We start from the raw sequence: 19921 nt of genomic DNA, 5'->3' as shown, positions 1-19921 counted from the left end.
ACTGCCTTTGATCTGGCGGGCTCACTAAACACATACTTTGTTTGTAAATGATGTTTGTGTTGGAGCGTGCCCCTGGCTATCTATATATTTTAAAAAACAATAAAATGGTGCTGTCTGGTTTGCTTAATATAAGGAATTTGAAATTATTTATACTCTTACTTTTGATGCTTAAGTATCTTTGAGCAAATTCCATTTACTTTTGATACTTAAGTATATTTAAAACCAAATACTTTTAGACTTATACTCAAATAGGATGTTACTGGGCGACTTTTACTTGAGTCATTTTCTATGAAGGTATCTTTACTTTTACTCAGGTAGGACAATTGGGTACTTTTTCCACCACTGGGATGTCTTTAGATATTTTTTTTAGATTTATATATTGGTCCAGAAAATCTATATACCAAACATTATTAAGATGGGGCTCCCGAGTAGTGCAGCAGTCTAAGGCACTGCATCTCAGTGCTAGAGGTGTCACTACAGACCCTGGTTCGATTCCAGGCTGTATCACAACCGGTTATGATTGGGAGTCCCATAGGGCGGCGCACAATTGGCCCATCCCGGTTAGGGTTTGGCTGGGGTAGGCCGTCATTGCAAATAAAAACGTGTTCTTAACTGACTTGCTTAGTTAAATAAAAGTTAAATTAAATAAAGATCTGATCATGAACATTGAACATTCACATGACTTGACCAAAGAGGAACTATTGTACGATACAGAAACGTCTGTAGTTTACGAACAACAATGAGTTGAATCATATATTTGGGCTTTGAACAGGTCACATAACAACAATATATGCTTTTCAACTATTTCATTCTGAAATGTATTTCAAAATACATAGTCATACTAATTACTTTTTCAGATTTTCTCAAAATCCCAATTTTGATTGTCGTTATTTGTGTCCTGTCTAGACACTTGTAGTAACTATGTTGACGCCACATTTCAACGTGTCCTGTCTAGACACTTGCAGTAACTATGTTGACACCACATTTCATGCATTTACACCAAACAGAATTAGTTCAGTGGTGCATTTTGATATTGTACTAAATATAGTACAAGGGCGTGAATGGGGTAAAAGTAATCCTAGAGGTAATCATTTAGTTTTTTCAAAAGTATCTGTAATCTGATAACAATATTTTTGCTGTTAACGTAACGGATTACAGTTTATAAAAAATGTAATCCGCTAAATGTAATCCGCTAAATGTAATCCGCTACATGTAATCCGTTACACCCCCAACCCTGGTTGAGGTTCTTGCCACTTCTTCTGATATTTTTGATGTTTCAAAACAACATCCCACACAATTCAATGACAAAGGACCCAGCAACACAACCCACAGGATATGTGATCATGACAATAAATATAAATCTACAGTCCATCTCATATGAAACAATAATAAATAAATAACTTATTTGTGATAAATATGTTGGTTATAATACAGTAATTCAAAGAGATGCATGGCATCCATTTGGTAGAGTTCAAGTCAACACTGAAAAATGCAATTATAGTATGGAAGATCTCTGTTTTGAAGGAATTAACATACTGTATGTTGACATTGTCAAAAGTGTTTTGAGCTTGTCGACCTGTGGTCAAATGCAATGAGATGTGGTCCTCTTTTAGTCAATATTTTCAGCAGTACCCCAGGTCAGTCCTATACATATCCCAACTGCTGTGAATATTCAAATCCCACCATTGTGTGGTCACCGTCTTGGCATTCACTCGTGACAGTTTCCCATTGCCAACAAATCCACTTATCCTCAACAGGAGATTGACAACGGGAAGAGGTGTGGCCTCGCTCCACCATCATAGACACTACAGAATCTCCATTCTGCTTTGTACTGGGGACCAGCCCCGCTGCATATGTTTCGGAGCGACCACTTCTGCCCTTCCAGAACCCAGAGGCTCTCCCTAGACCCAGCCTCAACGGCGAGCCACCATCTGTATATTCTCAGGCAGGGGTGAGTGACAGCCAGTCGCCACCCCCTCCTATTCTCCCTCCTCCAGGCTGGCTCCCTCAGCCCATACACATGCAGCTGGCCGCCGACAGCGACTGGATGGTCTGCCACGCGGTGTGGGCATCCATGAAGGACACGGGCTCGTAGCTGTCGGGCCGGCAGCAGGGGTGGGCGCTGACTCGCCGGGAGGTCCTCCGCGGCAGGGACCCGTCCTCCATCAGGGCCCTTAGAGCCAGGTCGTAGTTGGTCCTTGACGACTGGCAGGAGCCCACGCAAAACTTGAATAGGACGATCTCGTCCGAGTCGAAGCCCAGGCCCAAATCCCGCACCCGCATCTCTCGTTTCTCCACCCTGCAGTCTGGGCTGCTCTGCTGGGGCTGCCGGCCCTTCCCTTTGCCCTTTCTATCCCTCTCTTTCTTCTTCCTCCTCTTCTTTTTCTTGGCCGAGCCTTTTGGTTCGGCGTCGGAGTTGCGAGGGGAACGTCTCCCCCACCGGCCACTAGGGTGGTCGTCCACTTCGTCCATCACAGAGAGGTCTGAGAGAGAGAGGGAGAGAGATTTTGTTGTTTTATTTATTTTAATCTTCTTTTATTTAAAATCAATTTATTGACCTGAAAATTAGACAATACAATAGCAGTAGTGTTGTACTTGCATACATTATTATATGTACTATTATGATTACTACTACTGAATTGTATTTCATTTCCTCATTGCAATGTACTTAATTTTCTGAAATGCTGTACAATTGCTTTGGCGATATCTACAAATTGTACTTCATGCCAATAAAGCAATATGAATTTGATAGAGAGAGAGAAAGTTAAGATCAGTGGCTTATACTCTAGAATCGTGTTGCACACCCTTCGTTTACTCTTCTCTTTTCATGGAGAACATCATGCCTGATTAACAAGTGCAAGGCTTACATTGAAGGTCCTGTTGAACATGTAGATCTAGTTCCACTCTTACCATAGAGGCCATGCCAGGGGGAGTACGGGTCACTCTTCTCCTCTTGTTCCTCATCCACCTCAGGTAGAGTGTCTGGGAGCTGCCTTTCCCCCATCCCTCCCACCAGTCCCACAGCCTGTACAGAGTCTGCCTCCAAACCAGCGCCCATACAGGCCCCCTCCACCAGGGGCAGCAGAGAGACAACCACATACAGCAGCACCTACAGGAGAGGACAGTCCATGAGAATTGGTACACGGAGCAGAGGACCAATGCAGCCAACAATATGACAACTATAAATAAGGAGGATGATAAATATGATGATTATGGATGATGAAGTAAATCATGATGAATCTGGTGGTTATTATGTTGACGGTAAAGCTAATAAGTAACTCACCTTCACATTCCTCAGGTGGTAAGGTGCACCTGCTGATGGTCTGGTGGTCACCCCTGGTCTGTCTCTCCTCCTCGTCCTCCATCTTGGCCCACCTGGAGAGAAAGCAGAACAAGGCCTCGCTCTGTCAATTGTCCCGACCTTAAGATCACACTCTTACAAGAATAACATAAACGAACAACATGATGCGGGCTGCTAGTGTCATCTTGTCGGTACATACAGACACAGAACGGCTCCTGTCCAGATAAAGGCTACCTGCAGTCAGATACTTCTTTAGAAGGAGGTAGAGCTGGTTCTGGTGAAGGGGAACACGGGGATCACATACAGCGGTGATGCTTCACAGAGATCTTAGAGGAAACCACAGAGATGAGGAGGTCGTGATAAGGGGTTTGAGCATGGATTAAATGTAGATGTTTATATATGCGGTGTGACCGGGTTAGCTGTATGTCAATGATAGCTCCGCACATCTCACCTAAGGACTGTTACTGTAAAGAACCTTCAAAGGCTCAAACACAAATTTGACTGGCGTTCAGCACATCAGCTGAAGGTCCCTGGTTTGACCCCAGGTTTTCGGCACCAACTTTGAGGTGAACAGTAAAGGAAAACAGACAAGTAAATAGCACTAATAGTGCAGATTCACAGTCACTGAACAGATTATGCAAAAAAAAAAAGAAAGGGTGTTTGTTCCACTTAATTTGTTAAGACAGTCAAGCACCTTTTGCTAGAACAGCAGACTATTACATAAATACAGCTCAGAAACAGAAACCAGTTACATCACCTTTCCGTCTCGCTCCAAAAGGCTGAGGTGTCACTTTAGATTCATGGATCCAGCATCCTACACTACATTCATCTTCCATCCTACTGGTTCTCTCTGTCCTCTCAGCTCTCCATATATACCCCAGTTGATGTGCCATTTAAGTAACACCATAGGAAACGTTCACATGTGGAGGGATTGACTCGAAACAACTCGTGTTCTCGAGAAAATCTTTATTCAATCTCCTCTGGGAATCTCAAAGCCCATTTAAGATTGATTTCGACATCATCAACAGATGGTATGGCGAAACAAAATTCAGCCCAGAGAGACCAAAAACAGCGACACATAACATAACATGATTCAGTGAAAACAAGCATAGGCCTATCTATATAAGATGCATCAACAGTAGTCTATCATCCATCAGATAGAAAGAAGCGAGGTATGTAAACTCTGTGGCAATGTTTCTAAATACAACCCTCAGGGTACGTCTCCAGTGGCACCCTATTCCCTTCATAGTGCACTACTTTTGGCCAAGGCCCACAGGGACCTTGGTTAAAAATAGTGCTCTGGTCAAACAAAGTGCTCCATCAATGGAATAGGGTGACATGTGGGAAGCATCCTAGACGATCATCACAATGCTATCTTTACCCAGGACGAGGGAGTACTGACAAGATGACAGTACAAACGTTACGATAGGGTCTGTGTGTGCATCTCCAACCTGCTTCAGAGGCTTGACTATATCAATATAGTTACTGAGAAACAGTAAGTCAAATCAGGGCCAGGGAGAATGCAGACGTCTGTCTCTTACAAAATGGAACCTGAAAAGCAGAGGGAAATGTGTGTGTGTGTTTGTGTGTATGCGGAGAGACTGCAATCCAACTCCCTCTCCCCTAACCTGATTTAAAAGCTGACCATTGAGAGAGAGAGAGAGAGGCTAAAGGGGCTTTTTCAACAGATCCCCTCTTGGTCCCTTGAGAGGCCTTGTTTTGAGTCCTTAATGCCACAGCTGGGAGCATTTAGCCTCCTTTAGCCTTGTATGCTGGGTGTATGTGGGCCTGTCTGCCCGGCTCATTTCACCCCACCACTCTGGAGCTGTTTACAGCCCAACGCCTCCAGCCCCTCAGGGGGTAGAAGGTGGAGGTGGGCTAGCCGAGTCCTGAAGACCTCCAGAACTTCAGAGCCTGTGTTCATGGTGTGTGTGTGTGTGTGTGTGTGTGTGTATGTCTGTGTGTGATTGGCCTCACTGGTCTGATTAAAGGCTTTGGTTTGGTCAGCAGCCTCTTCATTCGCAGAACTGAAACAAGGAGATTTGATTGCTTGTCACCTTATATTTGTGTTGTTGGTACAGTTTCCTCCCCTTATTGAATACACCCACGAATTACAGTACCAGTCAAAAATTTGGATACACCTACTCATTCAAGGGTTTTTCTTAGTTTGACTATTTTCTATATTGTAGAATATTAGTGAAGACATCATCACTATAAAATAACACATATGGAATCATGTAGTAACCAAAGAAGTGTGATGGAGTGCTGCATCAGATGACCTGACCTCCACAATCACCCAACCTTAACCCAATTGAGATGGACTGGGATGAGTTGGACTGCAGAGTGAAGAAAAAACAGCCAACGAGTGCTCAACATATGTGGGAACTCCTTCAAGACTGTTGGAAATGCATTCCAAGTGAAGCTGTTTGAGAGAATGCTAAGAGTGTGCAAAGCTGTAATCAAGGCAAAGGTTGGCTACTTTGAAGAATCAAAATCTAAAATATATTTTGATTTGTTTAACACTTTTTTGGTTACTACATGGTTCCATATGTGCTATTTCATAGTTTTGATGTCAATATAGAAAATAGTCAAATTAAGAAAAACCCTTGAATGAGTAGGTGTGTCCAAATTTTTGACTGGTACTGTACATACGTACAAATTGAATTGTAAATTTGCTCTGAGTAAGGGTAGGTTTGCAATGAGATGGGAAGAAAAATGTAAGCTATCCTTATTGATGAGGGTGGCAGGTAGCCTAGCGGTTAAGAGCTTTGGGTCACTAACCAAAAGGTTGCTGGTTCGAAACCCCAAGCCGACTAGGTGAACTAAATCTGTCGATGTGCCCTTGAGCAAGGCACTTAACCTTAATTGCTTCTGTAAGTCGCTCTGGATAAGAGCATCTGCTAAATGACTGAAATGTTTATATACAAATATTGTAAACCGTATTAAACAATAAATAATTACACATTCATAGTAAATAAACTAAGTTGATATTTGCTCTTGGCTAGAGTGTGTTCCACCCAAGACTAATATATGGACAAATGATATTGCTTGAACATAAACATGTTTCACATTATCATCACTGAGTTGGGTATAGCTAGCTATATCCATAACTACTTTTGAATTTTAGTTAGCGGTGGTTAAAGTTAACTGAAGTTTGAAGTGGCTGAAGAAAACCAGACCATGGATTACAGTTTCTCCAGGTCAATAGACTACTTTTAAGGTGAGGAACCATCTAACATCGAGTTGTAAAATCCTGAACTTCGCCTTTAACAGCCCATATCCAGTCTCTCCAGAACAGAACAATCTTCTATAAGGAAGCCCATTAGAGGTGTTCTATCCTCCAGCATTACCTGTCACAGACAGAGCCCTACAGCAGGGGGGACAGACCTCACTAAATCACCATCACAATAAAAGGGGAGAAAGAGGAGATTCAATTACTAGCCACTATCGTGTCTTCCCCTGATCATTACCAGACACACTTTTATCTTTTATCTTAGGCATATAGAAAAATGGCCGACCGTTTGATACTGGCATTATGACACGTACGTCTCTGTGGATTCTTATTGTTGCATCATTACAGCTTCAATATGTAAAAAAAACATTTTTTTAACACCTATGATGATATACACGGCATGCATGTTCCTTATTCATTCTGGTTCCTGTGCAAACCTGTTCTAATATGTCCAGTCCATCCAGTCAGAACAGACCATTTGTACACCTGGCGGTTGACAACTTGTTGCTTTTCAGATTCTGTACTATGCTGGTAGCAAACACACACACCCATAATCTCCACAGTCCCGTACTGTGTGTTCTTATGTGTTAAAGTGGTGGGTTTGGGTTTGATTCATCCCTTAAAGTGGTGGGTTCGATTCATAACCTCCCTCACATCACTTCTTGTTGAACGCGGAACGAGGAAGCTGCGGTTTTGATTGTTTGGAAAGTTTGTTGTTTGAAAGTGTATTGGAAAGTTCTTGGTAGCTAGCTTCTTAGTTTGGATCCCGCGACGCATTTGGCATCAGTTGCTGGGACTGCTTGTCTCTTTCCAGTAATCCTGCCGACCAAGGACGGGTCTGAGGAGCTATCTGGCGTCGAAGCTAGCCTAGCTGCTAGCTAGCTGCATATCAAGCTAGCAGGGTAGCCTTGAGCGCAGCCCACAACGCGGTTAGCCATTATGGTTGGGACTGCGGAGCGTCCCGGGTTTGTGTCTGTCTAGATCCCTGCTGTTTGTTGTTTTCAATCTTCGCTGTGACCTGCCCTGTCTGGAACTGCGAGGAGTAACAGCATGACCTACGTTGCTAGCTACCATGACAAAGGCCAAAGCCAGCGGGAGATTCTGTTGAGGACAGTGGTGTCTCTCTATCACACGTGTAGGATCCTTTAAACTAACAAAAATAAACCTACAGTACAAGCAAATGTTACAACAACAAGACATTAGCTTCAAGTGTTTTGCCAAATACTTGTGGAGTCAACTAATAAAAGAATGGACGAGCTGACCAGAGAGGTCCAGGACCTGAAGAATAGTTTGCATTTCTCCCAGGGTCAGCTCGATGAGTTGAAACAGGAGAACGGCAAAATGACAGCAACCTGTCATTGAGAGAGGACATCAGTTCTGTGTGTGAATCCATGATAACAATGACGGATAAATCTCGAGGGACAATCAAGGCAGAACAACATGGTTGTGGATGGAATTGCAGAATCTCCACATGAGACCTGGACAGAGTCTGAGGACAAAGTGAAGGAATTGATCTCTAAGACATTGAAAAAGGACCACAGGAAGATTGAGGTGGAGCACGCCCACAGGACTGGAAAACCCACCACCGGCCCAGGTGACAGACCCAGGTGACAGGCCCAGGTGACAGGCCCAGGCCAATAGTGGTCAAGTTTCTGAGGTTCAAGGACAATGTAGCTGTTCTGGAAAGAGCCAAGTACTGGAGAGGAACTTATATCTTCCTCAATGAGGACAATCCTGAAGCTGTGCGCCAAAAGAGGAAAGAACTGATCCCAGTCATGAAAGCTGCCAGAGCGAGTGGGGACATTGCTTACATCCGCTATGACAGGCTCATTGTCCACCAGAAGCCTGGAAGGGATGAGAGAGCCAAGCCTATGGGTTCATTGCTTCAAATTTGCAGCACACACACACACCAATTGATTAATGGACTGCAGAATGTGCTTTGTTTGCTCTTTTCAGTATTATGTCTATCTCTGATAAGCTACCCAGGATAGGGTTGAAAATAGCCCATATTAATATTTGTAGCCTTAGAAATAAGGTTAATGAAATCAATAACTTGTTATCAGATAACACTCATATATTAGCCATTTCTGAGACTCACTTAGATAATACATTTGATGATACATCAGTAGCAATACAAGGATATAGCATCTATAGAAGAGACAGAAATGCTTATGAGGGAGGTGTTGCTGTATATATTCAGAACCATATCCCTGTAATGCTTAGAGAAGATCTTATGTCAAATGTTATTGAAGTGTTGTGGTTGCAGGTTCACTTGGAACATCTAAAGCCTTTTCTTTTGGGGTTTTGCTATAGGCTAACAGTCAGTATCTCAATAATACGTGTGAAATGTTTGATAGTGTATGTGATATAAACAGAGAGTTCTACTTTCTTGGGGACCTGAATATTGACTGGTTTTCGTCAAGCTTCTTACCTTAACCAGTGCCTGTCATCTGGTTCAGGTTATTAATCAACCTATCAGGGTGTTTACAAACACTACAGGAAGAAGATCATCCACATGTATCGATCACATTTTTACTAATACTGTAGAACTTTGTTCTAAAGCTGTATCTGTACCCATTGGATGCAGTGAACACAATATAGTGGCTATATCCAGGAAAGCCAAAGTTACATAAACTGGGCCTAAAAATGTATAAGAGATCATACAAAATATTTTGCTGTGACTCTTATGTGGATGATGTTGAAAATATTTGTTGGTCTGGTGTGATTATTGAGGAGCATCCAGACGCTGCACTTGATGAATTTATGAAATTGCTTCTTCCAATTATTGATAAACATGCACCTGTTAAGAAACAGAACTGTTAAGGATCCATGGATTGATGAGGAATTGAAAAACTGTATGGTTGAAAGAGATGGGGCAAAGGGAGTGGCAATTAAGTCTGGCTGCACATCTGACTGGCTTACTTACAGCAAATTGAGAAATTATGTGATGGAATGTGATAAAGAATGATGAAAAAAAACTTTGGAGTACTTTAAAATAGATTATGGGCAGAAAGACAAATTCAACTCCATCTTTCATCCAATCAGATGGCTTATTCATCATGAAAAATTTGATGTTGCCAATTATTTTATTGATCATTTCATTGGCAAAGTGGGCAAACTTAGACAGGAAATGCCAACAACGAACAGTGAGCAATTGTATTCATGCAAAGGAAAGTATTGCAAGTTTGAATTTTGTAAAGTTAGTGTGGGAGAGGTGGAAAAATTATTGTTATCGATCAATAATGACAAACCTGGCATTGACAATTTAGATGGAAGGCTACTGAGGATGGTAGCTGACTCTCTAGCCACTCCTATCTGTCATATTTTTAATCTGAGCCTAGAGGAAAGTCTTTGTCCTCAGGCCTGGAGGGAAGCCAAAGTAATTCCGCTACCCAACAATGGTAAAGCGGCCTTTACTAGTTCTAACAGCAGACCTATAAGCTTGCTGCCAGCTCTTAGCAAACTGTTGTAAAAAATTGTGTTTGACTAAATACAATGCTATTTCTCTGTAAACAAATTAACAACAGACTTTCAGCATGCTTATAGAGAAGGGCACTCAACATGTACTGCACTGACACAACTGATTGATGATTGGCTGAAAGAAGTTGATAATAAGAAGATTGTGAGAGCTTTACTGTTAGATTTCAGTGCAGCCTTTGATATTATTGACCATAAGCTGTTGTTGAAAAACGTATGTGTTATGGCTTTTCAACCTCTGCCATATTGTGGATTCAGAGCTATCTACGGTATCTAATAGAACTCAAAGAGTTTTCATTAATGGAAGCTTCTCTAATGTCAAGCATGTAAAGTGTGGTGTCCCGCAGGTCAGCTCTCTAGGCCATCTACTCTTTTCTATTTGTACCAATGACCTGCCACTGGTATTAAACAGAGCATGTGTGTCCATGTATGCTGATGATTCAACCATATATGCATCAGCAACCACAGCTAATGAAGTCACTGAAACCCTTAACAAAGAGTTAGAGGTCCTGAACATCTCTAAAACTAAGAACATTTGTATTTGGTACAAATCATTCCTTAAGTTCTAGACCTCAGCTAAATCTGGTAATGAATGGTGTGGCTGTTGAACAAGTTGAGAAGACTAAATTACTTGGCGTTACTTTAGATTGTAAACTATCATGGTCAAAACATATAGATTCAATGGTTGTAAAGATGGGGAGAGGACTGTCTGTAATAAAGAGATGCTCTGCTTTTTTTGACACTACACTCCAAAAAGCAAGTTCTACAGGCTCTAGTTTTATCTTATCTTGATTATTGTCCAGCCGTGTGGTCCAGTGCTGCAAGGAAAGACCTAGTTAAGCTGCAGCTGGCCCAGAACAGAGCGGCACGCTTTGCTCTTACTTGTAATCAGAGGGCTGATATAAATACTATACATGCCAGTCTCTCTTGGTTAAGAGTTGAGGAGAGACTGACTGCATCACTTCTTCTTTTTATAAGAAACGATGTGTTGAAAATCCCAAATTGTTTGCATAGTCAACTTATACACAGCTCTGACACACACACTTAGCCCACCAGACATGCCACCAGGGGTCTTTTCACAGTCCTCAAATCCAGAACAAACTCAAGAAAGCGTACAGTATTGTATCGAGCCCTAATTGCATGGAACTTCCTTCCATCTCATATTGCTCAAATAAACAGAAAACCTGGTTTCAAAAAACAGATAAAGCAACACATCGTGGCCCAACGCCTCTCCCCTATTTGACCTAGATAGTTTGTGTGTATTCATTGATATGTAGGCTATGTGTGCCTTTAAAAAAAGTAGTTATTTGAGCTGTTCTTGTCTATTGATGTTCTGTATTATGTCATTCTCTTTTGTGTTTCGTGTTTTCTGTGGACCCCAGGAAGAGTAGCTGCTGCTTTTGCAACATCTAATGGGGATCCTAATAAAATACCAAATACCACTCTGACCACAATGTGCCAGATATGTCCTTCTAACTGACGCTAGACTAAACTGTAGTCAGCAGCGACAAAACCAGAGGATCTGATTATGCTGCATAATCCCCTAATGCCTTCCAGGCTGGAGAGAGGAGGAGGTAATTGCTTGTTAGTGCCAGTTTCCACTCTTTAGCTCAGCTGTCGCCTGTCAAAAACCCACAGAACTCTGCCTAAAATGAGAAACAGATACCTGCCAATGTTTGCGGCTCAGATAACCCAAAAGCAGCCAATCAGAAGGTGTGTACAACACTTTCCTGGGCTGGAGATCCCTGGAGGAGATGCTAGCTAGAGTACCCGGATAGACAATGTCAGTGAGTTTTCTTGCATTGAAGAGTTCTATGAAAGTTAGTCTCTGGTGAGCAAGATATGGTTTTGGGTTATACTTACTGGAGACTTTTCTGCCCTATGTGACCATCTTGACATAGTCTTAGGTAAGAGGGCTGTATTTCTCAGGTATATCACACGAAGATACATAACAGAAGAGCCATTACATATCAGATCAAAGACAGCTAATGAGATATTACTGCTTTCATTCATACTAAGAGATTAGTATCAAAAGTGCTTCATCAAGCTGAACAGCCCCAGCCTGGTGCCATATATATTTGTGTTGTCTTGCCAACTCCTAAGGTAACTGTCACACCACATTGACACATTAATTTTCATGCTAGGCATTGGCAAGACAGCACAAACAGATCTGAGATCAGGCTATACCAGCGCAGTGTCATTGTTAAGACTACCATGAGGACTGAAGACTAAGGTAGAGAGGGTCCACTATCAATGTTTTGGACATAGTGGCTCTGGATGGGAGAGAGAGTAGTACAACTGAACTTCAACCCTTAAAGCTGAGAGAAGCATAAGGTGAAACAGCACCACTGGTCACCCCAGGAGCATTTGTTATTGTTTCTGACCTAAACTGGGATATGCTTAACCCCCTGGTTGTCCTAGAATCTAAACTAGATGCCCTCAATCTCACACAAATTATCAAGGAATTTACCAGGTACAACCATAAATCTGTAACCATGGGCACCCTCTTAGATATCATCCTGACCAACTTGCCCTCTAAATACACCTCTGCTGTCTTCAACCAGGATCTCAGCGATCACTGCCTCATTGCCTGTGTCCGTAATGGGTCCGCGGTCAAACGACCACCCCTCATCACTGTCAAACGCTCCCTAAAACACTTCAGCGAGCAGGCCTTTCTAATCGATGTGGCCCGGGTATCCTGGAAGGATATTGACCTCATTCCGTCAGTAGGGGATGCCTGGTGGCACTTTAAAAGTGCTTTCCTCACCATCTTAAATAAGCATGCCCCACTCAAAAAATGTAGAACTAAGAACAGATATAGGCCCTGGTTCACGCCAGACCTGACTGCCCTTGACCAGCACAAAAACATCCTGTGGCATTCTGCATTAGCATCGTATAGCCCCCGTGATATGCAACTTTTCGGGGAAGTCAGGAACCAATATACTCTGTCAGTTAGGAAAGCGAAGGCTAGTTTTTTCAAATAGAAATGTGCATCCTGTAACGTCTGTAACGTCCATGGAGAATAAGAGCACCTCCTCCCAGCTGCACACTGCACTAAGGCAAGGAAGCACTGTCACCACCGATAAATCTACGATAATCAAAAATGTCAATAAGTATTTTTCTACTGCTGGCCATGCTTTCCCCCTGGCTACCCCTACCCCAGCCAACAGCTCTGCATCCCCCGCTGCAACTTGCCCAAGTCCCCCCCCCCCCCACGCTTCTCCTTCACCCAAATCCAGACAGCTGATGTTCTGAAAGAGTTGCAAAATCTGGATCCCTAAAAATCAGCTGGGCTCGGCAATCTGGACCCTCTCTTTCTAAAATTATCCGCCGAAATTGTTGAAACTCCTATTTTCTAGCCTCCCTTTCGTATCATCTGAGATTCCCGAAGATTGGAAAGCTTCCGCGGTCATCCCCCTCTTCAAAAGGTGGAGACACTCTAGACCCAAACTGTTATAGACCTATATCCATCCTGCCCTTCTGTTCTAAAATCTTGGAAAGCCAAGATAACAAACAGATCATCGACCATTTAGAATCCCACCGTACCTACTCCGCTATGCAATCTGGTTTCAGAGCTGGTCATGGGTGCACCTCAGCCACGCTCAAGGTCCTAAACAATATAATAACCGCCATCGATAAAAGACAGTACTGTGCAGCCCTCTTCATCGACCTGGCCAAGGCTTTTGACTCTGTCAATCACAGCATTCTTATCGGCAGACTCCACAGCCTTGGTTTCTCAAATGACTGCCTCGCCTGGTTCACCAACTACTTCTCTGACAGAGTTCAGTGTGACAAATCAGAGGGCCTGTTGTCCGGACCTCTGGCAGTCTCTATGGGGGTGCCCCAGGGTTCAATTCTCAGGCCGACTCTTTTCTCTGTATATATGAATGTTGTTGCTCTTTCTGCTGGTGATTCTCTGATCCACCTCAACGCAGACGACACCATTCTGTATACTTCTGGCCCTTCTTTGGACACTGTGTTAACAAACCTCCAAACAAGCTTCAATGCCATACAACACTCCTTCCGTGGCCTCCAACTGCTTTTAAATGCAAGTAAAACTAAAGGCATGCTCTTCAACCGATTGCTGCCCGCACCCGCCCGCCCGACTAGCATCACTACTCTGGACGGTTCTCACTTAGAATATGTTGACAACTACAAATACCTAGGTGTCTGGTTAGACTGTAAACTCTCCTTCCAAACTCACATTAAGCATCTCCAGTCCAAAATTAAATCTAGAATCAGCTTCCTATTTCGCAACAAGGCCTCCTTCACTCATGCTGCCAAACATACCCTTGTAAAACTGACTATCCTACCGATTCTTGACTTCGGCGATGTCATTTACAAAAATAGCCCCCAACACTCTACTCAACAAACTGGATGTAGTCTATCATAGTGGCATCCATTTGGTCACCAAAGCCCCATATACTACCAACCATTGCGACTTGTATGCTCTCAGCCCTCGCTACATATTCGTCGCCAAACCCACTGGCTCCAGGTCATCTACAAGTCTTTGCTAGGTAAAGCCCCGCCTTATCTCAGCTCACTGGTCACCATAGCAACACCCACCCATAGCACGCACTCCAGCAGGTATATTTCACTGGTCATCCCCAAAGCCAACACTTACTTTGTCCACCTTTCCTTTCAGTTCTCTGCTGCCAATGACTGGAACGAATTGCAAAAATTGCTGAAGCTGGAGTCTTATATCTCCCTCTCTAACTTTAAGCATCAGCTGTCAGAGCAGCTTACCGGTCACTGTACCTGTACACAGCCAATCTGTAAATAGCACACCCAACTGCCTCATCCCCATATTGTTATTTATCTTCTTGCTCTTTTGCACCCCAGTATCTCCACTTGCACGTCATCATCTGCACATCCATCACTCCAGTGTTTAATTGCTAAATTGTAATTATTTCGCCTCTATGGCCTATTTATTGCCTTTCCTCACTACTCTTCTACATTTGCACACATTGTATATATATTTTTCTACTATGTTATTGACTGTACGTTTGTTTATGTGTAACTCTGTGTTGTTGTTTTTGTCGCACTGCTTTGCTTTATCTTGTCCAGGTCGCAGTTGTAAATGAGAACTTGTTCTCAACTGGCCTACCTGGTTAAATAAAGGTTACATTTTTTTTTTATTAAAAAGGGAGAGACAGAGGGAGAAAGGGAGAGATAGGGAGAGTGAGAGAGAGAGAGAGAGAGAGAGTAATGGAAGAGAGTGAGAGGGAGAGAGAGAGGGAGAAAGGGAGAGATAGGGAGAGTGAGAGAGAGAGAGAGAGGAAGAGTTGGAGAGAGAGAGAGAGTGATGGAAGAGAGTGAGAGGGAGAGAGAGAGGGATAATGGGAGTGGGAGAATGAGAAAGGGAGAGAGCGAGAGAGGGAGAAAGGGATAGAGAGGGAGAATGAGAGAGGGAGAGTGGGAGAGTGAGAGGGAGAGAAAGAGGGATAATGGGAGTGGGAGAATGAGAAAGGGAGAGAGGGAGAAAGGGATAGAGAGGGAGAATGAGAGAGGGCGAGTGGGAGAGAGAGAAAAAGAGTGAGAGAGAGTGAGAGAGTGAGAGAGTGATAGAGGAGGAGAGTGAGAGAGAGAGATATACAGTTGAAGTCGGAAGTTTATATACACTTAGGTTGGAGTCATTAAAACTTGTTTTTCAACCACTTCAAAAATGTCTTGTTAACAAACTATAGTTTTGGCAAGTCGGTTAGGACATTTACTTTCACAAGTAATTTTTCCAACAATTGTTTACAGATTATTTCACTTATAATTCACTATATCACAATTCTAGTGGGTCAGAAGTTTACATACACTAAGTTGACTGTGCCTTTAAACAGCTTGGAAAATTCCATAAAATTGTGTCATGGCTTTAGAAGCTTCTGATAGGCTAATTGACATAATTTGTAAAGTGGTGATCCTAACTGACCTAAGAGAGGGAATTTTTACTAGGATTGAATGACAGGAATTGTGAAAAACTGAGTTTAAATGTATTTGGCTAAGGTGTGTGTAAACTTCTGACTACAACTGTGTATATATATATATATATATATATATATATATATATATATAGAGAGAGAGAGAGAGAGAGAGAGAGAGAGAGAGAGAGAGAGAGAGAGAGAGAGAGAGAGGAGGAAAATGTTGGATACATTATATAGAGATATCTATAAAAAAAACTCATAAAGCAGAAACAGCACACAACCCCCCCCCCCCCCCCCCCCAAACCTACCCCCAACAAACCTTCCCTGCCCTCCCTCACTAATTGATTTAAATTCAGTTCAGTGTGGGTCCAGGCCCAGGGAAAGCTGACCATTAGTGTGTCTGGATGAACAAATGCCCTGCAAAGCGTTTCCGCGTCGCCCACTTGTCTTGAGCCCCTCTCGTAATGACCTGCTGGCCCGTCAGTTCAAAGCAGACCGGGACACCATGATGAATGGAGCTGACCCAGCAATTTCAGAAGAATACAGCTGTGGTAACTATCGCTTTGTTCTAAATGTAAGTCTGTTAAATCAGCAATAGACATTAAGAGCAATAATACATGTACAATTCTAGTATACTTAGCAGTTTGTGTCAACTGCAAGAAAGTAAGACACAAATGGAAGAGTGAGCAGTTGTTTTTTTTTAAGTACAAATTTAAATGTATTTTAGTCAGAGCATGCCCCCTTCACTTCACCCCAAAATACGTATTGTGGCTCAGTGAGTTCTCTAAACAATTCCAGATTGAGGTTGAGGTTGCCCTGTGGCACTCCGGGTTGTATAATCTATTTCTCATGACTTATTCTCCTCCATCTCATCTTAAAGGCTCAATCAGGGTGACATTATCCAGTAACGTCAGTCACACTCTCACAGACAAGGCAAGCCAGACACACCTCCCCTGCGTAGACTTCTACATATAAATCTATTACACTGGATTTCTAGATCTTACAGAAAGTCATATGTAAAACCTGCAGTTGATACCAATTTTTAAATGATCTAATATTTGCTTACCACTAGGGGGAGGGACTAGAACTTGAATAACACTTGAGCCTAGTGACTAGCGAGTTAATAACAAAATATATAACATGTTGATCCATTTTTACATTGCGCTGGAACTAACTGCCTGTCAGAAGCATACAGGTAGATATTAAGATGCAATGAGCAATGAAAGAGGAGCAAAGAAGAAGCATCAGAGTGTAGAGATATACAACTCCAAACCAAACAGCAGCTTTTCATACCCAGAAACTCCAAGCGTGTTTAAAAAGACCATGCAGGCCAGAAGGAGGTCGCAGTCAAAGGGAAAAGGAGTGTCCAGTTGATCTGACCACTACTAACCGAGGTGCAGACCTCCATGACCTTTGACCCGAGGAAGTGGAACCAGTGGAGGCTCAGTCCCATTCAAAATCCAATTTTCCCTAACGCTAACCCATACCCTAACCCTAACCCAAAATTTAACCTTAACCCTAGCTTCTAACCCTAAACCTAATTCTAACCCTAACAATAATTCTAACCTTAACCCTAAACCCCCTAGAAAAAGCATTTGACCTTGTGGGGACCAACAAAATGTTCCCAGTTGGTCAAATGTTTGTTTGTTTACTATTCAAACACACACACACACCACTACCCGGGAGTGAGATTCCAAAGTAAATGGACAGTCTTAAATCAACATAGCCCAGTTCCCTGACCTCCCAATCTACACAGTGCTGCTGGCCGAATGCTGAGACCGAAGCCGCCACTGCATCAGCACGCAGCCTTCCCATTAGAGGTGAGTATGAGGTCAACTGACAGAAGACCAGTAGTTAGAGACCAGTAGTTAGAGACCAGTAGTTAGAGACCAGTAGTTAGACACCTGCAGTCAGAGACCTGCAGTTAGAGACCTGTAGTTAGAGACCAGTAGTTAGAGACCAGTAGTTAGAGACCTGTAGTTAGAGACCAGTAGTTAGAGACCTGTAGTTAGAGACCTGTAGTTAGAGACCTGTAGTTAGAGACCAGTAGTTAGAGACCTGTAGTTAGAGACCAGTAGTTAGAGACCAGTAGTTAGAGACCTGCAGTCAGAGACCTGCAGTTAGAGACCTGTAGTTAGAGACCAGTAGTTAGAGACCAGTAGTTAGAGACCTGTAGTTAGAGACCTGTAGTTAGAGACCTGTAGTTAGAGACCTGTAGTTAGAGACCAGTAGTTAGAGACCAGTAGTTAGATAGCACGAAGAGAAACATGTAGGGAACAGGGTTTTGACAGTCCCGAGAGCACCAGAACATCAACATGACACAGCATCAAAAGAAAAGGCAATGAAGCGTTTCGCATGTATGTGTTTGCTTATTGATTACCAATAAGAGGGCATGGTCATATTGAAAGAGGTTTGCCAATCAGACAGGTACAAACAGCTGAACACCATGCAGGTAACCATGAGGAGGTGAGAGACTACCCGAGAGAGACCAGCCAAGGCCAATAATTCTCACAGTTCTCTAGCACCTGGGAGGCAATGGAAATCAGGGAAAATGCATACTCATGTGTGTGAGGTAGTATGCACGCTCTGAGGGGGACACACATTGAACATTAGCAGGTGTGTGTGAATGACGATTTGATATTCAAATTGCAGCCCACCGCTGGGGAGGGTCACTCACTAATACTTCCTGACTGCCACTATTTCCTCAAAGTAAGAGATTATCTGGCCCTACTAGGGAATTGGCACAAGAACAAAGGTCAAGGAGAACATATATTGTAGTCAATCTAGCCTACATTGGGCAGGGCCATTGTCAATGTACACACAGAATGAGCTTTTCAGAGCCTATTTGAAACACAAAGATGAAAGGGCTGAATGATTAATATAAAGATAGTTAGTGTTCAATAGGTTTACAGATACACAATCAGTATAATAGATAAACATTTTATGATAAAAATACCAATAGGTCTGCATAGAAAATCTGGTGACTCATAAAGTCAGGCCAATATAGGTGGCAGCTGTGAGCAAAGAGTTATGCATGACAAAAACAGCTGATGTGAAAAGAATGCCTTTGACATCAAACCAGCTATTGAATTGTTGTCAAAGCAAACACTAAGACAAGGGAAATAACGAATGACAGGCGAGGACTGTAGCTTTCATGGCAACCGTGTACAATTACGCACAAGTAAACGAATAGGAATGTAATTAAATGTACTTTACATTTAACCTATGTCACAATTTTAAATGAATGATATGCCTAATGTAGTCGTAATGCATTATTTCCTACTCAAACAAATATTATTATTTGTAGAATTCAATAACAAATTGTGCGTTACTTTACCTGCAATCCAATGCGTTTTAGTCCAATCTGCGTGCGCGCCAGTGAGGTCAGACACTTTTCCCCAGCAAGCCCCTCGTCGGCTGTGGAGCATGGCTTGGCGGTGAAAATTCACACAACGATGTTCTTTAAAGGTACATCATTCTCATGCGTCCAACTTTTCAGGTTATGTCCTCTTTGCTTGAAGTTTAAGAAAAAAAATCTTCAAAGGCTTTGGTTTCAGGAGAGCACTAAAGGCGCCTCCCTCTATGCGGCCAAGCCTTTCTGTTCTGCTCTCCACCAAATCCTTTCAGTTTCACCCTGCATAGGAACAGAATAAATATCATTCTAATTACACCCTGCTTAGGAACAGAATAAATATCATTCTAATTACACCCTGCTTAGGAACAGAATAAATATCATTCTAGTTGCATCAAAAGTTGAATTGTACACATAAATACGCACATTACCAAAATATTTATGCTGCAATCTTGTGGGATAATTCCGTTGATTATTTCATGATGAGCACATCTGTGGACATGTCAAACAATGCTTTATCAGTTCAAACAAACAATTGCATGAACACACTTTATTTTCTGTGTGTGTGTGTGTGTGTGTGTGTGTGTGTGTGTGTGTGTGTGTGTGTGTGTGTGTGTGTGTCTGTGTGTGTCTGTGCGTGTGTGTCT

General features: G+C 42.6%; 1 protein-coding gene across 1 annotated transcript; it reads right to left on the bottom strand.

Moving 5' to 3' along the window:
• Nucleotides 1-121: 121 nt before the first annotated feature.
• LOC110508934 (artemin-like) lies at nucleotides 122-19550 on the bottom strand. Its single transcript, XM_021589857.2, has 4 exons — nucleotides 19260-19550; nucleotides 3284-3375; nucleotides 2911-3109; nucleotides 122-2483 (listed from the first exon to the last, which is right to left on the bottom strand). The coding sequence occupies exons 1-4, from the start codon at nucleotides 19348-19350 to the stop codon at nucleotides 2008-2010; spliced, it is 858 nt and encodes a 285-aa protein (XP_021445532.1). The 5' UTR covers nucleotides 19351-19550; the 3' UTR covers nucleotides 122-2007.
• Between the last annotated feature and the right edge of the window lie 371 nt (nucleotides 19551-19921).

The sequence above is a fragment of the Oncorhynchus mykiss genome, chromosome 28 (assembly GCF_013265735.2).
Source record: "Oncorhynchus mykiss isolate Arlee chromosome 28, USDA_OmykA_1.1, whole genome shotgun sequence".
In the NCBI taxonomy this organism is placed as follows: Eukaryota; Metazoa; Chordata; class Actinopteri; order Salmoniformes; family Salmonidae; genus Oncorhynchus; species Oncorhynchus mykiss.
The sequence above is the reverse complement of the archived record's forward strand: the minus strand, read 5'-3'. Positions and strand labels throughout refer to the sequence as shown.

Excerpts from the sequence above, each read along its gene's own strand:
- LOC110508934 (XM_021589857.2), bottom strand. The coding sequence starts at position 19,350 with ATGCTCCACAGCCGACGAGGGGCTTGCTGGGGAAAAGTGTCTGACCTC. Across the intron at positions 3,110-3,283 it reads ACCACCTGAGGAATGTGAAG|GTGCTGCTGTATGTGGTTGT; the intron begins GTGAGTTACTTA and ends CCTCTCCTGTAG. Across the intron at positions 2,484-2,910 it reads CCCCTGGCATGGCCTCTATG|ACCTCTCTGTGATGGACGAA; the intron begins GTAAGAGTGGAA and ends TCTCTCTCTCAG.